Source organism: Mchenga conophoros, linkage group LG6, assembly GCF_057382185.1.
Source record: "Mchenga conophoros isolate Kocher_MC1m ecotype Shallow Benthic linkage group LG6, M_conophoros_male_GT1.1, whole genome shotgun sequence".
Classification (NCBI taxonomy): Eukaryota; Metazoa; Chordata; class Actinopteri; order Cichliformes; family Cichlidae; genus Mchenga; species Mchenga conophoros.
In genome coordinates, this window is record NC_140531.1 from 13,850,433 (window position 1) to 13,876,109 (window position 25,677).

The 25,677-nt window shown below is 43.8% G+C and overlaps 1 protein-coding gene across 1 annotated transcript; it reads left to right on the plus strand.

The window, feature by feature from the left end:
• The first annotated feature begins 1,204 nt into the window (after positions 1 to 1,204).
• Positions 1,205 to 19,283, plus strand: LOC146572285 (perforin-1-like). Its single transcript, XM_085278622.1, has 10 exons — positions 1,205 to 1,322; positions 8,672 to 8,943; positions 9,033 to 9,112; positions 10,190 to 10,235; positions 10,719 to 10,858; positions 10,963 to 11,101; positions 11,183 to 11,263; positions 17,867 to 18,363; positions 18,485 to 18,578; positions 19,074 to 19,283. The coding sequence occupies exons 2-10, from the start codon at positions 8,674 to 8,676 to the stop codon at positions 19,281 to 19,283; spliced, it is 1,557 nt and encodes a 518-aa protein (XP_085134748.1). The 5' UTR covers positions 1,205 to 1,322; positions 8,672 to 8,673.
• The last annotated feature ends 6,394 nt before the right edge of the window (positions 19,284 to 25,677 follow it).

Consider the following 25,677-nt stretch of genomic DNA (forward strand, 5'->3'; position numbering starts at 1 on the left):
AGCGCGCTTTAGGGGACTGGGATACAATTATTGTCAGAGGTACTGCTTTGGCCTAATACCTATTAGAACTACACCTAACAGAGCCACACCTGTGCAGCTATATTTACAGAATACAGTCAGAACATTTCCTGCAAAAGATAACTTATACAGCTGAGATTTTATATTAAAAGGTTATATGGAGACAAAACATTAAACTGTGGAGCATTCCACTGGCATTTCAGTTTGCCAGAATTTTTTTCATTACAGAGCAGAGCCTGCATTTTAACCACGTGGACCGAGAAATATGAACACGTCTCACATATGTCACTGATCGTGCTGTAGAAAGAAAGAAAGAAAGAAAGAAAGAAAGAAAGAAAGAAAGAAAGAAAGAAAGAAAGAAAGAAAGAAAGAAAGAAAGAAAACATTTTTAAGAAGGAAGAAATTAGTCACATGGGTTACTCTGTCACGGAGACAGAACGAATAGAAGTGTTTAGGTAGTTCATTAGTATTTTGTAAGTATGTTTCGTTTTATAAATACAGAATACAGATCGTGTTCAAAATAAGACACCGGATTCAAAATAGATGATACAGTGTGTGTGTGTGTGTGTGTGTGTGTGTGTGTGTGTGTGTGTGTGTGTGTGTGTGTGTGTGTGTGTGTGTGTGTGAGAGAGAGAGAGAGAGAGAGAGAGAGAGAGAGAGAGAGTTTGTGTGTGTGTGTGTTAAAGCTGAATAATTACATTTAAAAGCCAAATACAAAAATAAAATTCCAGTTTCCAGTGGACCAAGCAGATTAAAATGAGTCATTTCTCCCCTCCTGTTTTTTTAGTTAAATATCATGGTCAGCACTGACAGCTGTTCCTAGTTCCTGATCTGCTGCATTAAAATTAAATCTATGTTCTTTATTTTCCTTTGCGATGTTGGTGCTGGAGGTCGTTTGATAACGAACGTGCTTAACACAAGCTGAACAGCTCATCTGACTCTCTCAGGTGCAAATGTATGCATGCTGGAATAGGGCCTGCTGTTCTGTGTCGTGAAGTCTACGTTTTGTAACTCCCCGTTTTATTTTGATAGCATCTTGTCTCATGTGCGCTATATTTCGTTTTCCTTCCACTGTCTTGTCTTACCTTATTGGTTTCATCTGTGTCCCCTGGCGTTGCCTGGTCTTTTCCTGATTGCCATGTGTGTATTTTGGCTGTAGCCTCTGTCTCTGCTCAGTTCTCTGCGGCGTTTGTCCGCACTTGTTGTACCTTGTGAATTTTTTGTTTGTTTGTTTTTTGTTTTTGCGGTTTAAACGGACTTTTGTTACCGGCTGTTCTTTGGATTATCTACTCTCCTAAATAAAGGTTCGTTTTTTGCTTATTTTACTCTGTTTCACTATTTTACTGGGGTTTTTTAGTCTGTTTTGGGGCCACGTTCTTCCACAACACAATAGACTTGCAAGGTTCTTGTGCATGCTCTCAGCATATAGCTCTGCACACCTGCGCACAGATCTAAAGACGGGCTGTGTAGTTGTGGTAGTTTGTTGCAGCTGTTTGAAATCTCTTTTGTCCCTGGAGCAGAGACGGTACATAATTTTGTTTCATGCTCTAAGGTTTCACTGAACCCGATACTATAATGCCAGTTCAACATACAGGATAGTTTTCCATTACCTGGATTGCCTTTCCCTGACATTGGAAATTGGGATGAGCAGTTACACGAAGCTGGTTATCAGTTCGCCAAATTAACCCAGAGTGTCTCCTGCGCGTTCACATGAAATGGTGCTGTTGGCAGTATCTGACTAATCTAAAATGGCTGTTTCACAGATCATATGTATTTTTCGCCCACAGTAAACAATGTCTGTGAGTGCCACCAACAATTAAATGGCGATTAAAATTTAAGAAAATAATAAATAAATAATAAATATTTAGTAAAATATCACGCTGTAAAAAGGACAAAAGATGAATTCAGCGTCAAACTGTTAATCTAGTGATTTAGGGCACAAAAATAAACATTTTAATGCAGTTAATTCTTATTATTGTCACTGAGTGCGTGCTCAGTGCTGCTTTTTCCCCTAAGGCGATGTCTGCACATTAGAGCTCTGAAACTTTAAACTGGCATTTAAACATTTAAGCCTACTCTACTTAAATGTTTAAATGGACTGTGCCAAAGTCTAATAACGCAAAACGCTTTAATTTGTCGCAGACCAAATGGAAATATATTTTATTGATTGGTCAGGTGTTCTTAGTGCTGTTCAGCAATTCCAGTAGAATGAAAGAAAGAAAAACAGCAGATAATAATCAAGTATATCCGCATTTTATGTATTTTCTTAATCACCAAATGAATACATGCACATTCCCGTGATAATTCGACACGCAGTTTGCGCCTCATTTGGTGGTTTGAGTATGGTACGGCTTAACAAGCTGCACAACACATTCTCCTTGCAGAGTGCCGCACGAAGTGAAGACTCAGGGAAAACGTGGCTCTTCCAACCGATTTAAAACCGAAACTCTCGTATTGTTCTGCGATACTACAATCTATCCAATACCAAGTAAATACAAGTATTGCCAGTACTACCGATACGTTTAACTTATAAAGGCAGAGTGTAGAGAGAGTTCATCAATTTGCTAAATTCTGAACAAATTTTAATGAACACTGAATCTGTGATTTTTACTTTCCGCAATAATCCGTGAACACAACAAGTCACATCTTTAAGCTTTTTCATGTATTTTGAAACATTTTGTTGTTCTTGGGTTTTATTGGAGACCTGGAAGACAAATGTGTCTAGCTTTAAAGCACTTTGGGTCAGTTTATGTTGTTTGGAACACAAATGTGTTCCATGATAAAATAACCTGACAGTCAACACAAAAAGGTGAGTATATTCACATTAACATTTTTCATAGTTCATGTTAAAGGTATATTATTTCATTTCCAATAAAATAATGTTGGGCTGAATATATTATTCAGCCCAACATTGAATATATATTATGTCACCTCTCTGGTGGGGAAGGAGCCTGAGTTAGTGCGTGAGGTTGAGAGGTACCGGCTAGATATAGTCGGGCTCACCTCTACACATGGCTTGGGCTCTGGAACCAGTCTCCTGGAGAGGGGCTGGACTCTGTCTCAGTCTGGAGTTGCCCCTGGTGAGAGGCGGCGGGCTGGGGTGGGTATCCTAATATCCCCTCGGCTTGCTGCCGGTACGTTGGGGTTTTTCCCGGTGGATGAGAGGGTTTGTTCCCTGCGCCTTAGGGTCGGGGAACGGGTCCTGACTGTCATCTGCGCTTATGCGCCGAGTGGCAGTTCAGAGTACCCAGCCTTCTTAGAGTCCCTGGGGGGGGTGCTGGAGGGTGCTCCACCTGGAGACTCTGTTGTCCTGCTGGGAGACTTCAATGCTCACGTGGGTAACAACAGCGAGACCTGGAGGGGCGTGATTGGGAGGAACGGCCTCCCTGATCTGAACCCGAGCGGTGCTTTGTTATTGGACTTCTGTGCTAATCACAGTTTGGCCATAACGAACACCCTGTTCGAACATAAGAGTGTCCATAAGTGCACGTGGCACCAGGACGCTCTAGGCCGTAGGTCGATGATCGATTTTGTAATCGTATCAGCAGACCTGCGACCATATGTTCTGGACACTCGGGTAAAGAGAGGGGCTGAGCTGTCAACTGATCACCACCTGGTGGTGAGTTGGATCAGGTGGTGGGGGAGGACGCTGGACAGACCTGGTGCACCTAAACGCATAGTGAGGGTGTGCTGGGAACGTCTAGCAGAGGCCCCAGTCCGCGAGATCTTCAACGCACACCTCCGGCAGAGCTTCAACAGCATTCCGAGGGAGACTGGGGACATTGAGTCCGAATGGACCATGTTCAGTGTCTCCATTGCCGAAGCTGCTGCATTGAGCTGCGGCCGCAAGGTGGTTGGTGCCTGCCGTAGTGGTAATCCCCGAACCAAATGGTGGACACCAGAGGTGAAGGGAGCCACCAGGCTGAAGAAGGAGTCCTATCGGGCTTGGTTAGCCTGTGGGACTCCGGAGGCAGCCGACAGGTATCGACAGGCCAAGCGGAATGCGGCTCGGGCAGTGGCTGAAGCAAAAACTCGGGTGTGGGAGGAGTTCGGAGAGGTCCTGGAAAAAGACTTGCGGACTGCCTCGAAGAGATTCTGGCAAACCGTCAGACGTCTCAGGAGGGGAAAGCGGTGCTCTACCTGCACTGTGTATCGTGCTGGCGGAGCGCTGCTGACGTCGACTGAGAAAATTGTCGGGCGGTGGAAGGAATACTTCGAGGACCTCCTTAATCCCACTGACACGTCTTCCGAGGAGGAAGCAGAGTCTGGGGATGAGGGGAATGACCCGCCAATTTCCGGGGGCGAGGTCACTGAGGCAGTTAAACAACTCCTTGGTGGCAGAGCCCCTGGTGTTGATGAGGTCCGCCCCGAGTTCCTGAAGGCCCTGGACGTTGTAGGGCTGTCCTGGTTGACACGCCTCTGCAATGTTGCGTGGAGATCAGGGGCAGTACCTGTGGACTGGCAGACCGGGGTGGTGGTCCCCATCTTTAAGAAAGGGGACCGGAGGGTGTGTTCCAACTACAGGGGGATCACACTCCTCAGCCTCCCTGGGAAAGTCTATGCCAGGGTGCTGGAAAGGAGAGTTCGTCCGTTAGTCGAACCTCGGATACAGGAGGAACAATGCGGTTTTCGTCCTGGTCGCAGAACACTGGACCAGCTCTTTATCCTCTCCAGGATACTTGAGGGTGCATGGGAGTTTGCCCAACCAGTCTACATGTGTTTTGTGGACTTGGAGAAGGCATTCGACCGTGTCCCTCGGGGTGTCCTGTGGGAGGTGTTGCGGGAGTATGGGGTGTCTGGCCCATTGCTACGGGCCATTTGATCCCTATACAACCGTTGCAAGAGCTTGGTTCGCATTGCCAGCAATAAGTCGGACTCGTTCCCGGTGGGTGATGGGCTCCGCCAGGGCTGCCCTTTGTCTCCGGTTCTGTTCATAATTTTTATGGACAGGATTTCTAGGCGCAGCCAAGTGGCGGAGGGCTTTCGCTTTGGTGGCCTCAGAATCTCATCTCTGATTTTTGCAGATGATGTGGTTCTGTTGGCTTCATCGGGTGAGGGCCTCCAGCTCGCACTGGAACGGTTCGCAGCCAAGTGTGAAGCAGCGGGAATGAGGATCAGCACCTCCACATCTGAGGCCTGGGTCTCAGCCGGAAAAGGGTGGAGTGCCCACTCCGGGTCGGGGAGGAGTTCCTGCCCCAAGTGGAGGAGTTCAAGTATCTCGGGGTCTTGTTCGCGAGTGATGGGAGAAGGGAGCCGGAGATCGACAGACGGATTGGGGCTGCAGCTGCAGTAATGCGGACGCTGCACCGGTCCGTCGTGGTGAAGAGGGAGCTGAGTGTAAAAGCGAAGCTCTCAATTTACCGGTCGATCTACGTCCCTACCCTCACCTATGGACACGAGCTGTGGGTAGTGACCGAAAGAACGAGATCGCGGATACAAGCGGCAGAAATGAGCTTCCTCCGAAGGGTGGGGCTCAGAGTAGAGCAGCTGCTGCTCCACATCGAAAGGAGCCAGCTGAGGTGGTTCGGGCATCTGACAAGGATGCCCCCTGGGCGCCTCCTGGGTGAGGTATTCCAGGCATGTCCCACCGGGAGGAGGCCCTGGGGCAGACCCAGGACACGCTGGAGAGATTATATCTCTCGGCTGGCCTGGGAACGCCTTGGTATTCCCCCGGATAAGCTGGAGGAGGTGGCTGGGGAGAGGGAGGTCTGGGCCTCTTTGCTTAGGCTGCTGCCCCCGCGACCCAGCCCCGGACAAAGCGGATGAAGATGGATGGATGGATGGATGAATATATTATCTGAATATAGTCTATAAGTAATCATATTACTTTAGCAGGCATTGGACTGCTAAAGTAACAGCTATGATAACAAATAACAATTTAATCCTTTTTACTGTAGATCCAGCATCAGTCATGGCTGAAACATTACTGTAGCAGGCTTTATGTTGCTGGTTCACCCAACACAGCACAGAGGTGTTCAGTTTGTAGTAAATCCATTTTAATATTCCTTCAAATTTCAGCCATCACTTCACTTCACTCTCCACACACACACACACACACACACACACACACACACACACACACACACACACACACACACACACACACACACACACACACACACATACATCATCTTGGTCCTGACATTCTAATGTTTTAAATGACAGGGGAGGCAAGCAAGATTAGCCAAATAACCACAGCTGCGTTAACCAGCCTCCCCCCAGCACTGCCCCTTAACCAACTGTACCCCCCACTGCCACTGCCAATATATGAACTACCTGGTTATTATTTCCCTCTGTGACAGTGGGCTCTGTCTCTGTGCGAGGGATCTGGGTCTGTCTGAACAATTTCCTTCATCCTCTCTTCATTTCTTTTGTTGCTTTTCTAGGACAAAGTTGTGCTGTTCATAGTCTTTCATATCTTTATATAAGTTCATAGGATTGCCAAAGTAGAAAACATCCTTCTAGCAGGCATCGTTGTTTGCAGTGTTTCGATTTACAGCTGTAAAGTAGCTCTATATATTGTTCCAATTTCTCACTTACTGCAGCTTGCATGGTTTTGCTTAGTGCATCTGAGTCATATGACTGTAGGACAACTAAACACAACTGAGCAGGGAGGAGGGAGCGGACAAGAGTGTGCCTGCATGAGAGGGAAGCAGTTTGCACAGACATGTCTCCTTTTTGATGATCAGTAGCAACATACTGAACTTACATAAGAGAAACAAACTAATGCATTGAGCTGATCACAATAGTAACAATTCAATGTCAGTACCAGCATTAAGTCGATACTATCGATATTTGGGTTGATCCACCCACCCCTACTGAACAGAACAATTTCAGTTTTGCAAAATCAACAACCTGTGGACGTAGAACTGTAGAAAAACAACATTTGTTTTGATTCTTGGCAGAACCATTCAGGTATCATTTTTTTTGCACTTTAAAAGTGCATTCATGGATATGGTCCTCTGCATATGTCTTATTTAGTGAGTCAAAAATGCACAACAGTGGCAGTACAGATTAAAAGTTAACAATTTTAGTAATGCTGGTGCTGCTCTGACTTTCAGTGAGGGAAATATGAGTTGAGAGGGTATTCTAGAAATTCTGACTTCTGATTTATTGAGGAACACAGCAGCAGCCACTCACACAAAGAAGCAATTCATATGTTAAACTCAGTTTAACACAGAAAACTGAACATGTCCATCACTACTGTGAAACAGACCAGGCCTCTTCTTTTGGGCTCTGCCCTCCAGACCGTCAAAAGGTATTTGTTTCAAGAACTGATCTACGAGTTACTTGTAAGAGCGTGAGACTGCTGCAATGTCTGCAAAACAGACTTTGTTGCATGTGTGGTGGCTTCTTTGTGTATGAGGCTGCTGAATTAGGTGTCTGTGAGTTGTTGAATTTAAGTGAGTGGAACTTACCATTATAAGTATACCATTGAAATATATAATACCATACATACATACATATTAATACCATTGAAAAAAATGGTTTGGTTGTGATTATCTTTTTTTGTCCTACTCCTACTCTCCATGCAGTGGTTCAGTAGATCTTTAAGAATGTTTATTTCTGAAAAATTGAGTGGTCAGTAGGTATGACCTGTTTCTAGTCTGTCTTTAACCTAGAGCCTAACCTGCTCCAGATCAGGTTAGGTTCATAGCGTAAATTACCATGTCAATTTACCCCAGTAAGAAATGAACAACAATGAGCATTTATCAAATTTGAGGATAAAAAGTTTAAATTTTATTCATTAAAATGAATGGAGACAGATATAATATTGAAAATTAGTCACCACATGTGATGTCCCAGAGCCAAACCCTTTAATACTGCAATATATCATTTTTGTTTCATTACACAAATAAAGGTTTGTGCAATTTTTAGCCCTGTTTGCTGGTTATTGCACAGAATAACCACACACACATATTTAGACAATTAGCCACAACATTAAACAAAATATTTACATTGCTAGCTTCAAACAAAAAAGAATGCTGGTCGGCATTATAATATGTTAATAATATGTTAATAGTATCCTAATGTAAGTATAAACCAATATTACCTTATTATTGTGGGCTACTACCATAAGTCAGTATACAAAAGTTCTAATGCACAGATTTGACCATTTTGGTAAAATCTGGTTGTCATATTGTTGCCTATATATTGCTAAACTATTAGTAATGGGTTTTGCCTCATAGGCAAGATTTTGTTTCCACATTATCGTCTCCAGTTTCTGGTCAGCTACATAAAGTTCAATGTCATATTTCTTAGCTATTAGCTATAACCTCTGTTGATGTACAAGAACTACTTTGATATTATTGAATATTTTTTGTAATTAAGTGTTCAGTCTCTGTAATAAAATATTAAGCTCAACAGTGTTCAACACTGGACTGAGGTCTAGCAGAGTAAGCACAGAGTGCTTGGTCACTGACGAAGGACCTCACCAATACCACATTATTTCCAAGCTGTAACAGAAAGTGCTACCAATAATTTTTAATGGATTTTTCATGGCTTCATTTTGTTCCTTTTGACTGAGGTATGCAAGACTCAGTCAGACCAGTGACAGTTAAAATAAAGAGAATTGATAACCCCTGTTGTGATACCCAGACAAAACCTGTTTGCAAAACTTTTGTCATTTTGTCTGTTTTGTCTTTGACTTCAGCCATGCGCTCCAGTCCAACCCCACCTCCTCTTTACCTGAGCCTCCTTCTCTTTCTGTCATGGAACTCCCCGGTTCTTTCCTGTATGACAGTGAACAACAGCAAGTGTGAGTCTGCTCCATTTGTACCAGGCCACAACCTGATTGGGGAGGGATTTGATGTCATCACCCTGCGCCGAAAAGGAGCCTACCTGATTGATGTAGCTACTTACCGCAAACCAGATGGCACCTGTACTCTCTGCACCAACCGCAATCAAAACAAAACTCTACAAAAAGTAAATGGATAAACTGTGATTACCAGCAAACTATAGTAGATAGGTTATGTGCACATCTTAATCATGGTGTTCTGTTTTTTTATCTTCAGCTGCCGGCCTCTGTTGTCGACTGGCGTGCAATCAGCCAATGCAAAACCGATATCTCCAGCAGTGCACACACCACTGTTAGGTACAGTATAGTGTAGTATATTTGTTGCTGAAAGGACTTCATCCCAGAGATCATTGTCATCTCATTACTTCACCTAGTCTGTCACAATACCAGTTAGCCATGACAGACACATATTTTTCTTAGATGTCTGGTTGGCACTTTGTCTCTCTCCATTAAAAGGAAACACCAACAAAATGAAAGACTATTAACTTCTTTGTGAGTAAACTTTTTAATATTCAAAAAAGGATCAAATGATATTTCCTCAACTGTAGAATAAAACAACAAAGATGGGTGAATTGTTACAATACTGGAAGGTAAAGTGATAACCAGGTCACAAATTTCTTGTGTTGATTATCAGCATTTTGAAATCTCATAGCAGTAGGAACAAAAGAACTTCTAATGTGTTCTGTCCTACACTGCTTAGGAGAAGAAGCCTGCTGTTTACATCTCTGACCCTTCAAAATATTATGGAGAGGGTGACTAGTATTTTTTCTCCATACACCTTTCCACAATAATTCCCAGTGAATCCACAGTCCTGCCCATTAATAAGCCAGCCTTCTTCAGTAATATGTGCAGCCACATACTATTCTTACTCACCATACTGCATTCCCATCACAGTGTAAAAAGCTGAGGGCAGTAAAATAGGGGATACTGGCAACAACAGTCTGATAGAATAGAAACAGCATCTCACTACATACACTGAATTTATATTTATTTGCTGGGGCACACTACAGAAATTCTCTAAATCCTTTAGATTTCTTGGCCGTCATTTGGCAACTCCAAGATTCAGCTCCCTCCACATTTTCTATAGGACTGAGGTCTGGAGATTGGCTTGGCCATCACCTTAATGCTTCTTTTGCATGTTGGAAGACCCATCCATGACGAGCCTTAAGTGTTGTGGCTGACAGAAAAGGGTTCTCGACCGAGATTTTATGGTAAATAAAATCCATTGGCCCCTAAATTTGGTGAAGTCAGCATTTAGCAACAAAACATCACCAAAACATAATGGTTCCCCTCCATGCTTGACTGTAAAAAAAATTTAAAGAAATGAAACAAGTAAATAAAAAGTAATTCTTCTCCTTCAAATTGTGTTCACAGTTCACTACTTACCTCTAACACTGATCAGGACATCCACGACTGGAAGGTAGGAAGCATCTTGCACTTACTGTTTGTTTCAAAATTACTGTTTGAAACTACAAAATACTGTTACTGTAATTACTTGTTATTAAAACTAATAGAAATGCAAAATTTGTAAGCAACATTGCATGCTGATTCGTTTCTTTTTTTTTTCTTTTACAAGTGAAATGTGCACTGAATCAAACAGACTGTAATAACATAAAAACCTTAGTGTGCAAGTTCTCATCAAAAGGGCTGATTTGATTAAATTTTGGCTCACTGGGCTGTGTAAATGTGATACAAATATGAATTCCTTGTCTCATTATTTCATTTAATATTTCCAATTTAATATTTTTGATCCCGAGAAAAAAAGTATTATATTCAAAGTAATTGAGTGAATGAATAATAAGACAGTATTTATTATATCTAATACTTTTATCTATTACTTTTACATTACATTGACTATTATTAAAAACAAAAATGGTAATGAAATTACATTTCTATTTATCAGGCTGGACTAAATATAAATCCCATATCTACCAGCGTGGGGATTGGAGGAACACACTCCATGGCATATGCATTTGCTACAAAAAAGACCAAAGAGGACCACTACTCCTTGAGCACACACACGGTCACCTGTACTCACTATCGGTTAGCTGTGAAAATCCTGGCATTACCACATATACCACAAGTTTAGATTAACAATATATAATTTCAGTTTTTAATAATTTACTAATCAGTTTCATTCTATCTAGTTACCGGGTATCAAGCAGACCGACTCTTAGCTCTGAGTTCAGCAGGGATGTGGCCAGTTTGCCAAGTCGCTATAACTCCTCCACCAGAGATCAGTACAACGAGGTCATAGATACCTACGGCACACATTACATTCGCAAGGTTAAAACACAGAAACACTGTTAATTAGATTATTTCAGGAGTAAAAACACTTTTTTATTAAAACTTTGTGCTACATTACAGGTTCGTCTTGGTGGCCGTCTTAGACGAGTCACAGCTGTACGAACCTGTTTGTCCAGACTAAACGGATTCTCCTCAAATGAGGTACATGAAAAACATTTGCCTGCACACAGTCACCAGACTGCATATTTCTACTCCATATGAATAAGAACATAAGGGATGCTAAATAGTTGTGTTTTTGTTTGGTTTTTTGGCAACAACTGAATAGTGACATCATTCTTATTGCATTTGTATATGAATGCAAGGAGCTTATTCCCTTCCAAAAGATATTCTCTCAGTTGTTCTACTGACCAAAGTGAAAGAAACCATTGTACCTTATCTCTATAATTGTCATGGTCCTGAGTCTGAGGACTCAGTGTTTTGTGTTTCCTTATGCTTTTGTTCATTCCGAGTGTGTATTCTGTTGTGATTTTGCCATTTGTTAGGTTTCTGTTCTTTGCCTGCCTGCTCCCACTTCTCTGTGTTCCCTCTGTCTGTCCATGGTGTTATTGTGTCTGCCCATTATGTCTAAGTTCTCCCCGTGCTCTCTCTTCCCCCTGTGTGCCCTCTATGTATTTATGAGCCCTCGTCCCCTTTCGTGTTTATTCCATGTCTCCCCTGCCTGTTACGTTGGTGTTCTACTCGTGCTCTCTCTCCTCCTGTACTTCCTGTTTCACCTCTCCCGTCAGTGTTCAGTTCACCCCGCCCTGTCTCGTTATGATTATCAGTGTCACCTGTGTTCCCCGTGTGTTCCCACTTCCCTCGTTAACCCTCTGTGTATTTCTGTCTGCGTCTCCCTCTGTTCAGTGTGACGTCGTCCCTCATGTTGTGTGGATCTCCCTGTGTCTCTCTGCGTATGTTAGTTTACTTTTCCCAGTTTAGTTTTGTATTTCCTATGTTCTGCCATTCCAGCATTAAAGCTGTGATTTTGAGTTCATCCCCGTGTCTGTGAGTTTTGCGTTTGGGTCCTCCTCCTGCCTGCCACACAGCCGTGCCTTGACAGTACGACGTCACCAGATATGGACCCAGCAGCACTCAACCCACCAGAAGAACTGCGTCTGGACATAATCTACTCCGTGGAAAGACTCCTGCATCTGTGGCTCGAACATGAGGGGAAGGAATTTCGCCGTGCTGTGGAAACCAAACTACAGCGCTTGTTCTCTGGTCTTCCCTGGCTACTCAGTGCGCTCCACCCACTCGAACAGGATTTAATCCGCAACGAGCTCCACCTTCATCCCCCAGCTGCTACTACCCACCTGCCTGAAGGGCCGGATGTGGAGCCGCTCGGCCCGTCAGAGCCATCGTCAAAAAAGAAACGGCATTCACGCCGCCGACGCGCCACCCCACAGCCGGACATTCGGCCTTCTAATTCACCTTCTGTGCTGCCAGAAGCTCCGTCGGCTCCCTCGCTGCTACTTCCAGCTCAGTTAGCTCCCTCGCCGCCACCCGCAGCTCAGTTAGCTCCCTCGCCGCCACCCGCAGCTCAGTTAGCTCCCTCGCCGCCACCCGCAGCTCAGTTAGCTCCCTCGCCGCCACCCGCAGCTCAGTCTCCTGTGTCCCCGCTAGCTCAGCCATTAACTCCACCACAAGCTCCATTTTCACCTCTACCATCGCTTCAGTCATCAGTTCGGTCTGCCACTCAGTCGCCCTTAGCTCCATCATCCACACTACCACCTGTTTCTCTTCCACCACAACCGTCACTACACCCAGCCACTCAGGCTGCTACTCAGTCAGTCATTCAACCCATAGCCCTGCCGTTAATATGCTCTGTAGCTGAGCCACTAGCCGCCCGACCCGCAGCCACTTCAGCCACTCCTCCACCCGTCACACCTCCACTACAACCATCACTGCAGTCCCCAGTGCAGTCTCCAGTGTCCCCAGTGCAGTCTCCAGTGTCCCCAGTGCAGTCTCCAGTGTCCCCAGTGCAGTCTCCAGTGTCCCCAGTGCAGTCTCCTGCAGCCCTGCTGTCCCCAGTGCAGCCTCCTTTAGCACAGTCACCCACTCAACCACCAGCACCACAACCGTCACTACCTCTAGTTCATTCCCCTGTGAAGTCATTAACTCCACCACCTACTCCACTCTCACCACCACCGTTACTACAGACATCAGTTCAGTCCCCTGTGCAGCCATTTACTTCTCCACCGTTAGCAGCTCAGGTCCCCGTGTGTCCAGCAGCTCAGGTCCCCGTGTGTCCAGCAGCTCAGGTCCCCGTGTGTCCAGCAGCTCAGGTCCCCGTGTGTCCAGCAGCTCAGGTCCCCGTGTGTCCAGCAGCTCAGCTCGCGCTCTCACCCGTGTCTCCAGTAACTCAGTTAGCTGCCCAGCAGCCACTCTCCGCTCAGTCTCCTGTGTCGCCAGTTTTGCTCATTCACTCCATGCAGAGAGGTAACTGGATTTCTACTCAGGGTACTTTCCATGGTTTAGCCGCCGTTGGCACAGTTTGCCACTCCAGGGCTTCCCCAGAGGCTAGGTCTCAGTCACCAGCTGATTCTGGACCCCTGAAGTTTAAGCAGCCCCCTAAGAACTGCACCATGTTCGCATTGCCTGGGCAGAGTCAGTGCTCAGTGCAGCGCCAGTTGTCCTCATGTCGGCCGAAGGACTTCATGCCTGTTGGCGTTGTTTTGGCCTCCGCTGGAGGGTCCGAGGGGCCCGTTCAGCCTCCCGTCTCCGCTGGAGGGTCCGAGGGGCCCGTTCAGCCTCACGCCGTCTCCGCTGGAGGGTCCGAGGGGCCCGTTCAGCCTCACGCCGCATCGGCTGGAGGGCCCGAGGAGCCTGTCCAGCCGCCATCTGCGACCGCCTCGTCGTCGCCTGGTCCAGTCTCAGCCTGTGCTTCTGCTACGCCTGGTCCAGTCTCAGCCTGTGCTTCTGGTCCAGCTTTGGCTTCTGCTTCTGCTGCTCCGCCTGGTCCGGCTTCGGCCTCTGCAGCTCCGTCTGGTCCTGCCTCCGAGTCTTCGTCCGCTGCAGCCTCCTCAGAGTCTTCGTCCGCTGCAGCCTCAACCTGTGCTTCGCCTGGTCCTGTGCCCACCGGGCCTCGGCCAGTACGCCTGACACTGGAGAGCCGCCGCCGCTGCCTTCCGCGCGGCCGGCCCCCTGAACTGCACCGTCATCGCCTGAGTGGCCGCCGTCGCCTTCCGCGCGGCCGGCCCCCGGACCGCCTTCGCCTGGGTGGCCGCCGTCGCCTTCCGCACGGTCGGCCCCCGGACCAGCGCTGTCATCATCGCCGCCGCCTCCCGCGCGGTCGGCCTCCTGAACTGCTCCGTCGTCTCCTTCACCGCCGCCGTTGCCTTGCGCACGGCCGGCCTCCTGAACTGTTTCCGCGTCGCCGCCGTAGCCTTGCGCACGGCCGGCCTCCTGAACTGTTTCCGCGTCGCCGCCGTTGCCTTGCGCACGGTCGGCCTCCTGAACTGTTTCCGCGTCTCCGCCGTTGCCTTCCGCACGGTCGGCCCCCTGAACTGCTCTGTGTTTTGGGTTGTTTTCTTGGGCTCCGGTGTTTTCTGTGCTCTTTGTTTTCTGTTCCGAGCCCTCCGTCCTGGGCCCCCGCCGCCCGCCCTGGGTTGTTTTCTGTTTGGTTTTGTTTTTCTGTGTTTGGGCTGTCTGGAGCCAGCCCTTGAGGGGGGGGTACTGTCATGGTCCTGAGTCTGAGGACTCAGTGTTTTGTGTTTCCTTATGCTTTTGTTCATTCCGAGTGTGTATTCTGTTGTGATTTTGCCATTTGTTAGGTTTCTGTTCTTTGCCTGCCTGCTCCCACTTCTCTGTGTTCCCTCTGTCTGTCCATGGTGTTATTGTGTCTGCCCATTATGTCTAAGTTCTCCCCGTGCTCTCTCTTCCCCCTGTGTGCCCTCTATGTATTTATGAGCCCTCGTCCCCTTTCGTGTTTATTCCATGTCTCCCCTGCCTGTTACGTTGGTGTTCTACTCGTGCTCTCTCTCCTCCTGTACTTCCTGTTTCACCTCTCCCGTCAGTGTTCAGTTCACCCCGCCCTGTCTCGTTATGATTATCAGTGTCACCTGTGTTCCCCGTGTGTTCCCACTTCCCTCGTTAACCCTCTGTGTATTTCTGTCTGCGTCTCCCTCTGTTCAGTGTGACGTCGTCCCTCATGTTGTGTGGATCTCCCTGTGTCTCTCTGCGTATGTTAGTTTACTTTTCCCAGTTTAGTTTTGTATTTCCTATGTTCTGCCATTCCAGCATTAAAGCTGTGATTTTGAGTTCATCCCCGTGTCTGTGAGTTTTGCGTTTGGGTCCTCCTCCTGCCTGCCACACAGCCGTGCCTTGACAATAATTGTCTCACAGTCCATCAGGAGCTCTCTCTGCTGTGCTGAAAAACCTCTAGCTTCTGTCGCTGCCATTTTCAACATCAACAACAACCATAAACACGTCACCTTTTAACACTTATTTTGCCAAAAGTGTTTGCTTGTCTGCCTTTACATGCATATCAACCCGAGTAACACCCCATACTTAATCCATAGGGTTCATTATGACATCAGCTATAATAGCTTGAACTCTCCAGGTAAGGCTTTCCATAAGTTTTAGGAGTGTGTTCATGGGAATTTTTGATCATTCTTCAAGAAGCACATTTGTGAGGTCAGACACTGGTATTAGATGAGAACTCTGCTTTAATTCATTGCAAAGGTTCTGTCAGGTTGAGGTCAGGACTCTGTGTGAGCCTGTCAAGTTCCTCCACACCAAACTCACTCATCCATTTCTTTATGGACCTTGCTGTCTGCACTGGTACTCAGTTATGTTGAAACAGGAAGGGGTCATTCCCAAACTGTTCCCACAAAGTTGGGAGCATGTCCAAAATACCTTAGTGTATTGAAGCATCAAGTGTTCCTTTCACTGGGACTAAGGGGCCGAGCCCAACTCCTGAAAAACAACCCCACACCACAATCCTCCCTCCACCAAACTTTCATGTATTTCACAAATGTTTGTAGCATGCCTAGGTGCTTGATTTTATACACCTGTGATCACGGAAGTTATTGGAACACCTGAATTCAATGATTTGGATGGATTAGTGAATACTTTTGGAAATGTAGTGTATTTTAGCCACTTCTGTATGAGAACTGTCAGCAGCTGGTTCTGTGACCCAGCAGTTTCAGTTGGTTTTCATCTCTTTTGTTATATTTTGAAGATAATGTGGAGGTTGGGATTATTATTAATTGGCTGTGAATTTTAGTTTAGTCTGTTTTACCCAGGCCTTCTGTGCTAGTTGTTTTGTATTTCTTGTCCACGTGTTTCATATTGTAAACTCTGGGTTGTCATGTCTACGTCTCGCTATGTTTCCTGTTTTATTTTGAAAGTTTCGTGTTTCTTTGTTCAATGTGCTTAGTTTTACTCTTCCCCTGTGATGTTGTTATGTTCATTTGTGTCAGCTGTTTCCCCATGTGTTTCCACTTCCCCTGATCACCTCCTGTGTGTATTTAGTCTGTGTGTTTCCTTCAGTCTTTGTCCTGTTGTTCTGTGTTCTTTCTTTCATGTCATGTCAAGTTTCAGGTAGTTCATGATTCATGTTTATATTCATATTTTCCTACATGCACCTGTTCTGATTCATGTTTTTGTCATAGTAATCAAAGTTTAATTTCTCCAGTTTAGGTTCTAGTTTAGTTTTCGCCCCACTCGCCTTTGTTTTGTTTGTGTACTGTTCTTATCAGCCACAAGAAACGGCTCACTTTTTGTCCAAGTCACGTTTCACGCTCCATTTTAGTCTGCATTTGGATCCAGTGTTCTCTCTACACACCGTCAGCTCCCCACTGTCTGTGACAAGAACTTGCCTGACTAGTTCCACCTGTGACAAAGACACATCCAACCGACTGCTGTTTGAAAATTGCTGATTACTTACATTTACTTACTTACTTATATTTGACATTTTCTTCATTGTTATCTCTCCTTTCTCTTTTTTTCCAAGTTTGTTTTTCAAATTTCTCAACTGCCAGTGGGCATGAATAGCGTAAATCAGGTGAATGGTGATTTCACTCTTGCCTCCTCCTAGCCGAAACAGGCATCAGGACTTGGTAAAAAGAGAGAGAGAGAGAAACACCTGCGGACATTTTAAAGACTTAACGAATTAACGATCAACTACAAATTGTTTCCACTTTACTTTTTTAGGAATAATATGAACAGTATGGATCTGGATCTGTACACATAATTTACAAGAAATCATGTGATGGTTAGCATTGCCAAAATTTTCAACACTGAATGCATGTATAAGTAATTTGTAACATCTGCATTTTAACAAATATCAATAAAGTGCATTAACAAACAGAAAATACAAAAAGACAAAGACAAAGAAAAATAAGTTACCATACCAGGCACAGGGAAATTGACCACACTGTGTACCCTCTGGGAGGAAAGCCACAACTGGCCAATACTGCACAAAGGTCCAGTGACAGAAGCTCAGTTCAGTTTGATTTATATAGCACAGCAAAAGTTGTCTCAAGGAACTGTGTTTATTGTAAGGTAAAGAACCTTCAATAATACAGAGAGAACCAGAACAATGAGACATGAATACCTTTCTTTGTTTAAACAAAGCTTTCTTATTACATTTTAAATTGGCTCTACACCAGGATATTTTTAGGACATTTTCAATAACCCTTGAGTGACACACTTAGTTCACAAGTTCCATGACATGTAGGCCTAACATCACAAGCGCTTCTCTTTGGCATGTGTTCCTATTTAATGGAAGTCCTGCATCTTATGTCTTCTCCTGCCTTCTAGTTACACTCCTGCCTGTCGATGGGTGTCTCCATTGGCTTGGGAAAGCTGAATCCATCTGCTGTCCAAGGTTCTTGCAAAAACCTCCTGGAAAACCGGGATGTTGCCACTAGGTATAGCTCTGGTCTCCACCAACACTATACAGATGTGGTGGGAGGTGATGGGTGGTTGGGAGAGTTTTCACTTGCCTATGATGACTCCCTGGGTTTTAAAAACTGGCTGAACAGTCTGAAGGATCATGCAGATGTTGCTTCCTACTTCATTCGCCCAATGTATCAGCTGATACCGAAAGGCACAAAGAAGTCAGGGATGAAGGCTGCCATAGAGCAGTACATAACAGACAATGATGTGAGTCAATCACACAGCCAACGAAATTGCTGGCGGGGCAATTCTAACCTAGATTTCAACTGTTGTCCTCGACAAGCCTGGAGGGGGAAGCTAACTGTGGAAATCATCCAGGCCTGGAATCTGAAAGGAGATCATCTTGGCCCAACTGACAGGTGAGACCAGCATGGTTAGGGATTAGGATTTAGAGTTTTCTAAAGATTTCCGAATCTCTAGGATTTAGAGATTTAGAAATCTGCAATATTATTCATCTTTGTGTCTTTCTCCTACTCACAGCTATGTTAAACTGAGGTTTGGTTCCATCAATCATCAGACTCGCATGATCGAATCAAGTTATCCCCGATGGAATGCTTATTTTAATCTTGGACAGGTCAGTGAACCCTGACTACATATAAGATCAAGGATCATATTAAAGGAATTTTAATACTGCAGGTTTGATGTACTGATTTCAATTTTTAGAACTTGGGCTACTTACATCTTTTATATACAGTTAACTTTAGCTGTTCTTTAACTGAGGTTATTTATTTCCATTTGGTTAAGTTTAAGCAGAACTAATTCTTTCATCAGGTATATTTAAACAATTTAAGGTAATGATTTCGGTTAATATGAATGCTTTAACAATGTCAACCATGTGTCATAAAGTACTGAATGCAAATCTTGCTACTGCACATTTTCCTCCTTATTTAAAATATGTAACAATATGACATATATATCAAAAACACAACAGTGCTACCAGAATTTACATTCTATGAATTAGATGTGAATTACCATTGTCACTATTGTATATGGTACAAAATCTCAAGCATATTATTTGTAGGACAACAGTATATTAAATCCTATTTTTAATGCTTTTTTTCTCATGAAGGTGGACACACACAGTGATGTGTATGTTGAATTATGGGATGAGGATCTGTTCTATGATGATCTTCTGGGATCATGTTCCCGGCGTCCAACTCAGGGGACACGTATATTTTCCTGTTCAGCTGACAGTGGCGGCTATGAGTTCAAGACCACTCTGACCTGCGACTCACATCTCACAGGAGCCTGGTGTCACCAATATACACCATCTCCATAATGAGAAATGCATTTTGGGGCTGCATGTCTTTCTCCTATAATCAATTGTGATAAATCTGTTGATCACATAAGAGTCACATGACTGATGGGTTTTTTCTTTCATTTTCCTCGTATATATATCGTACATATCCATTTTTTTAAATTTGATCTTCTTTTCATTTGTCATTCAGTTATTTTTTATATTTTATATACATATGTAGTTTCATTTTTTTCAGATTATACTTGATTTCAGTTTGTCAAATACATGTAACCCTTTTTTTTACCTTCTCAAACAAATGAAAAAAGCACGGTAATGTTAAATTAAAAAAAGAAAGAAAGAAACGTGATAACACAACAAGAAAATATCACATAATATTTGTTAAACAAAAGACTATTATACTTCATGTCACAGTGTGGGCAGGTCAAACACAAGTGCATTTGTCTGGATATACAGATTTTAAAAAGTAGGAATTTCTGGGGAAATTATTTTTAAATTCAGCATCTGGTGATTTTAAAATGTGTATGAATGAAGTTATATACCCTCAAAATTATAACGTGGTGAGTAACGACAGGTTTTGATGGTAATTTCTTACAAGAAGTACTCAGAATACGTTTTTACACCTAGTAGCTCACAAAGAGCTGATGCACCCCTGAGGAATTTGTGTCTCCTCCCATTCTCAAACTGTAAAATATTACACTATGAACCCACTACCTTTTTTATACAGCTTAAAATAGCTTAATTCATTTGCAAATCAAGAAAAGGATTTGATAATGTTTTTGATTTTTATTACTCTTAAAATGTTTAAAAAAATCATTGCCACAAACTAAAAATAAATAAATAAAAGATACGTGTACTGTTGCTGTTTTACTGTAACTAATTTTCAGATAAACCTAATTATAAGGGAATCCATGTTGTGTGAGTGTATGTGTGTGTATCTGCATCCCAGCTGCATTATTTTTTTACTATAAAAATATATATATATTATAGTGACTGACAATAATTGTCTCCAAGTTACAATTTGAAGAAGCATATGTAGCTCTACAACACTGCTGGTGAGGCACATTGATGAGAAGGAAGTATCATTCAAAATAGCAGCAAAGTAGCTTTTAGTTCAGCTAAAGCCTCCAGTCAAAGCTGACACTATCGATAGAAGCTTGCAAAGTAATAGAGTAGTCATGACATGCAGAGGTAGATGTACATTGGTGCTAATGGCAATAGTACTCTCCCAGTTCCCCAGCGGGCCCCGGGGTTTCCATGTTTTTTGTTTGTTTTATTTACCAAGTTAAACACAAATCCATCAAAGCTGCTTCTAACAGTAAAATTCACCATTCGGCTCACAGTAAAAAATCAAGTAGATCTTCCACTCAGTGTCTGAGGCTGGGTGCTCGGATGTGTACTGGCTGACTCCCTGAGGCTGCGTGGCAGGGCCTGACAGAGCCACGGGCGCCAGGCCCTACCAAGCAGCCGGCAGAAGCACCCAGCTTAGGACCTCGGGGCTCTGGGCCCAGGGGCGGTCCACTCTGGCGTAGCTGGCATGTTGCTGCAGCGCCATGATGCAGAGTGTTGCATGGCAAGTGATGTAGCAGATTTTTTGTGTCTTTTCTCACTGTCCCTCTCCCCCTGTTTTTCTTTCCCTCTCCTTTTCTTGAACTTCTCTTGTCTATGTCTTTCCCGTTCCTATCCCCGGTCATGTCTGATTGTAATAACTTAAAAGTTATAAATAAATACATACATAAATACACACACACACACACACACACACACACACACACACACACACACACACACACACACATAGAGCACACACACACACACACACACATTATAAAGATCAATCAAGTGGACCAGTATGGCAAAGATGTAATGATCCATTTGGGCATTTGGGAAAATAAATCTTTTGGGCATTTTTCTTGGCCCTCAGACAATAATTGTGATTGCTACAGTGCCGAACGGGACAGGCAAAAACAAAGACAATAAAGCAAGCAAGATCTACTCGTTTTTTACTAACAGGTGAGGGCATCAGCCACTGGCAGGGCGTGTGGTAAGGGAAGATTGGCCCCCACATCATGGGGGGGCCTAAGATGTTTCCAGAGCGGTGGAGTCTAAGACGCGACTTGACACATAACATAGACAAACAGGCACACAGAGACACAAACATGCATTCCCACCATCATGCACACATATAAAAATATTCAGCACTCGCCCAACATGGAGACAAACAGAAATGAACACTGTACACACACTCACACTCCCCAAACATACTCTATACCCCCTGGTCCAGGTATCAGAGGGGCAATCTGCCCCCGGACCCAGTAGATGTTTCCCTTTGCTCTGGGGTGGAGACAAGCAGACCACCCCCGGTCTTGCAGCAGCAGTGAGCCAAATAATCAAGCATGTATATATAAAAGAGAGAAAGAGGTCAGTGCATAGAGCTAATTATAGCTCCTGTAATCTTGAAGTCATTGAAGTCATCTATGAGCTTCAAAGTGCATATTAAACAAATACGTAGGACAGCTACAAAATCTGAGACTGCAAAGCTGAGTGCAAATTTGTTAAATTAGACTTCTGTACACTCACCCAGACCACTTTGACTGCCTTTCCCTCACGCCAGCCTCCACCTGCAAAACCTGCAAGACACTCTCAGTTTAATTACTCCTCTTACCAGACCAACCGCCGCCATGACTGACACTCTTCTCTCTGTATTCCAGTACCACTGATCTTCCCTGCTGAGTCATGACCCTCTCCCTGAGTTTTTCCACCTAGTTCCAGTTGATGGTTCCCCGCATAGTTCACATAGGTAGCTCATGTCACCCTGGTATAAATCTTCATGGTCTGAGATATGTAGCCCTTCACCCTCTACGCCACAGACTTTAGCCACTGCACAGAGACCTGCCATCTTTAGAAGTTTTCTGATGACTCTGTGGTGGTTGGATGCATCAGCAGGGGTGACGAGTCAGAGTACTGGGCTGTGGTCGACTCCTTTGTCACGTGGTGCGAGCACAATCATCCACAGCTCAACGTGGAAAAAACCAAGGAATTGATTGTGGAGTTTAGGACCCAGGAAACCCTTGACCCCTGTTTCAATCCACGGGGTCAACGTGGACTTTGTGGAGGACTATAAATACCTTGGAGTATACATAGACAATAAACTGAACTGGTTAAAAAACACTACTGCACTTTACAGGAAGGGCCAGAGTCATCTGTATTTTCTGAGGCGGCTGAGGTCCTTCAACATCTGTCAGACAATGCTCAGGATTTTCTGTGAGTCTGTTGTGGTCAGTGCTATCCTCTATGCTGTTGCATGCTGGGGCAGCAGGTTGAGGGTTGCTGATGCCAACAGACTCAATAAACTGATCCGCAAGGCCAGTAGTGTTGTGAGTATGGAGCTGGACTCTCTCAAGGTGGTGCCGGAGAGGCGAATGCTGTCCAAGATAAAGACAATGTTGGATAACACCTCCCACCCACTCCATGACATGCTGGTCAGTCACAGGAACACGTTCAGTGAGAGACTGAGATTACCAAAAAGCACCACTGAACGACACAGGAAATCATTCCTGCCTGTGGCCATCTCCCTGTACAACTCCTCCATCTAATACAATGTAAACACTGCAATAGTTACATCCTTTTCCATACGCTCTTTTCTTGCTCTGTATGTTGTTGTCTACTTTTTATTATTAAATAATTTAAAAGAATGGAAGTTGGTCAGAGCTCCTGTAACTGGCAGCCTCTCCCGTGGCGACATCTTGAAACAGATTTGGGGCTTTGGATTTCTTCGAATTTGTTTTTTTAGTGGAGTTCATTTCTGGTTGTGTGCAAATGTATTTTCATTTATGTGTGCATGCGTGGCGATCTGAGGTTGGTTGGTAGGGTGGACCTCTGCACATAATCGCATGTGTGTGCAAACATTTCTGTGTTTGGATTTCTTAGGATTTGGTTCCTTTGGTGGACTTCATTTCTGGTTGTGTGCAAATGTTAGAACATTCACGTCTGCATGCGTGGAGATCTGACGTTGGTTGGTCGGGTTGGACCTCTGTGCATAATCACATATTTGTGCAAACATTTGTCTGTTTCGATTTCTTGGAATTTGGTTCCTTTGGTTGAGTTTTGTCTCTGTTTGTGTTCAAATGTATTTTCGTTCATGTGTGCATGTGTGGAGATCTGAGGTTGGTCAGTAGAGTGGACCTCTGTGCATAATCACATGTGTGTGCAAACATTTTTGTGTTTGGATTTCGTAATTTTGGTTCCTTTGGTGGAGTTCATTTCTGGTTGTGTGCAAAGTCATGTGTATTCATGTTTGCATGCGTGGAGATCTGAGGTTGGTTGGTAGGGACCTCTTTGCATAATCACATATTTGTGCAAACATTTCTGTGTTTGGATTTCTTGGAATTTGGTTTCTTTTGTAGAGTTTATAGAATTCCAGCATGATTACATTGCTTTGTTTTAGCATTATGCACCAAGTTAATTATTTAATGATGAATAACCCTATTTTTTGCAGTTAAGTCCAACTGTATTTAATTGAGTTGATCCAACCCATTCAAATTATTTTAGTCCAACAAAAATATTTAATCCTAGAAAGGCATTTATTAACATGGAAATCCTTTCCGTGATTTTTTTAAAATAAGTTTAAAATGATATTTTTTGGAGTCAGTAAACAAAGTCTAGTCTGGTTAACATAATAACTGATTACAAGGCTTGATACAGATTTTTATTTATATTTTTGTCCTTGACATGTTAAACTAATATAAATAGCAATACTTTTTTTCTTTTTCTGCCTCTTATAACACGAGTGATTTTCCTGTGGTTTGAAATCTTGTGTGATCTCGTGAATTTTGCAAGTCCAGGCTACTAACCACTCTTTCTAGATTATATCATCTCATATTAAAGTGGCTGAATTTCATGCAGATCCTACACAATATAATGATGTTCACCATATAAACAGTTGTTTTGTTTAAATTACAAGTTATAAATGTAACAACCACCCAATTTTATTTTTTGAGTGCTTTATTCAAAGCACACAAGGATTTCAGTTTGGCACCAGTGTTTTCGAGACTCCTTAGCTTTCCACCTGACTCTGCTCTCTCAGGTAAGTAAAAACATTTTTCTTTTTAGACTCGAATTGAATTATTTTTCTTTTTTTTAACTGCTTTCTACATTATACTAAAAACATCAAATATGTTAAGCAAGATATGAGGAATTATGTAGCAAAGAGAAAAAAGATAAATAACTCTAAATATGTCTTATATTTTAGATTCCTCAAAGTAGCCACACTTTGCTTTGTTGACAGCGCTGCAAACCCTTGGTCTTTTGTCAATGAGCATTATGATGTAGCCACCTGAACTGGTTTTCACTTTCACAGGTGTGCCTGGCAGTATACAGCTGACAGCCCTATGAAAAGTGTTAGACTTAATATTATGGCAAGAACCAATCAGCTAAGTGAATAAAAGTGACAGTCCATCATTTCTTGAAGAACTAAAGGTCAGTCAATCTGGAGAATTGGTAAAATTTTCAGTGTGTCCCCAAGTGCAGTCGCAAAACCCATCAAGTGCTATGACAAAACTGGGTCACATAAGTACCACCCAAGGAAAGGATGACCAAGAGTCACCTCTGCTGCACAGGATAAATTCATGTGAGTCTCAGAGATTGTAGTTAGTAACACCTCAGATTAGGGCCCAGATAAATGCCACACAGGGTTCCAGTAACAGACACATCTCTACATCAACTGTTCAGAGGAGACTGCACGAATCAGGTGTTATGGTCAAATAGTTGCTAAGAAACTACTACTAAGGAAAAGCAACAAGTAGAAGAGATTTGTTTGGGCCAAGAAATACAAGGAATGGACATTAAAACCACTGGAAAACTGTGCTTTGTTCTTCTGAGTCCAAATCTGAGATCTTTGGTTCCACCCCTTGTCTTTGTGTGCTTTCCTGGTGACACTGTTGGGGAGTTGAACAGTAGCACACTGAACCAGCATGGGTACCACAGCATCCTGCAGTGACATACCATCCCATTCGGTTTACGTTTAGTTGAACCATCATTTATTTTTCAACACCCAAATACACCTCCAGACTGTGTAAGGGCTGTTTGACCAAGAAGGACTGATGGAGTGGGAACTTGTTGGAAAACCATTTCTGGTGCCTACCTCATCTACAGACTGACTACCTCTCTCCAAAAAAGAGAATGTCAACAGTGTCCAAAGCAGTGATCAAAGCAAAGTGTGTGTGTCACGGTTCTGGGTCCATTGGACCCAGTATTTTGAGTTTATTATGTTTTGGTTTAATTTTGCATCATGGATTATTCTTTATGTTTCTCTGGTACTTTGTGTTTCAGTTATCTTGGTGTTTTGGATTGTTTTCTCATTCTCTTGTTATGATGATGATGATGATGATGATGATGATGATTAGAGTTTCATGTTTCT

Excerpts from the sequence above, each read along its gene's own strand:
- LOC146572285 (XM_085278622.1), top strand. The coding sequence starts at position 8,674 with ATGCGCTCCAGTCCAACCCCACCTCCTCTTTACCTGAGCCTCCTTCTC. Across the intron at positions 9,113-10,189 it reads AGTGCACACACCACTGTTAG|TTCACTACTTACCTCTAACA; the intron begins GTACAGTATAGT and ends TTGTGTTCACAG. Across the intron at positions 18,364-18,484 it reads CATCTTGGCCCAACTGACAG|CTATGTTAAACTGAGGTTTG; the intron begins GTGAGACCAGCA and ends TCCTACTCACAG.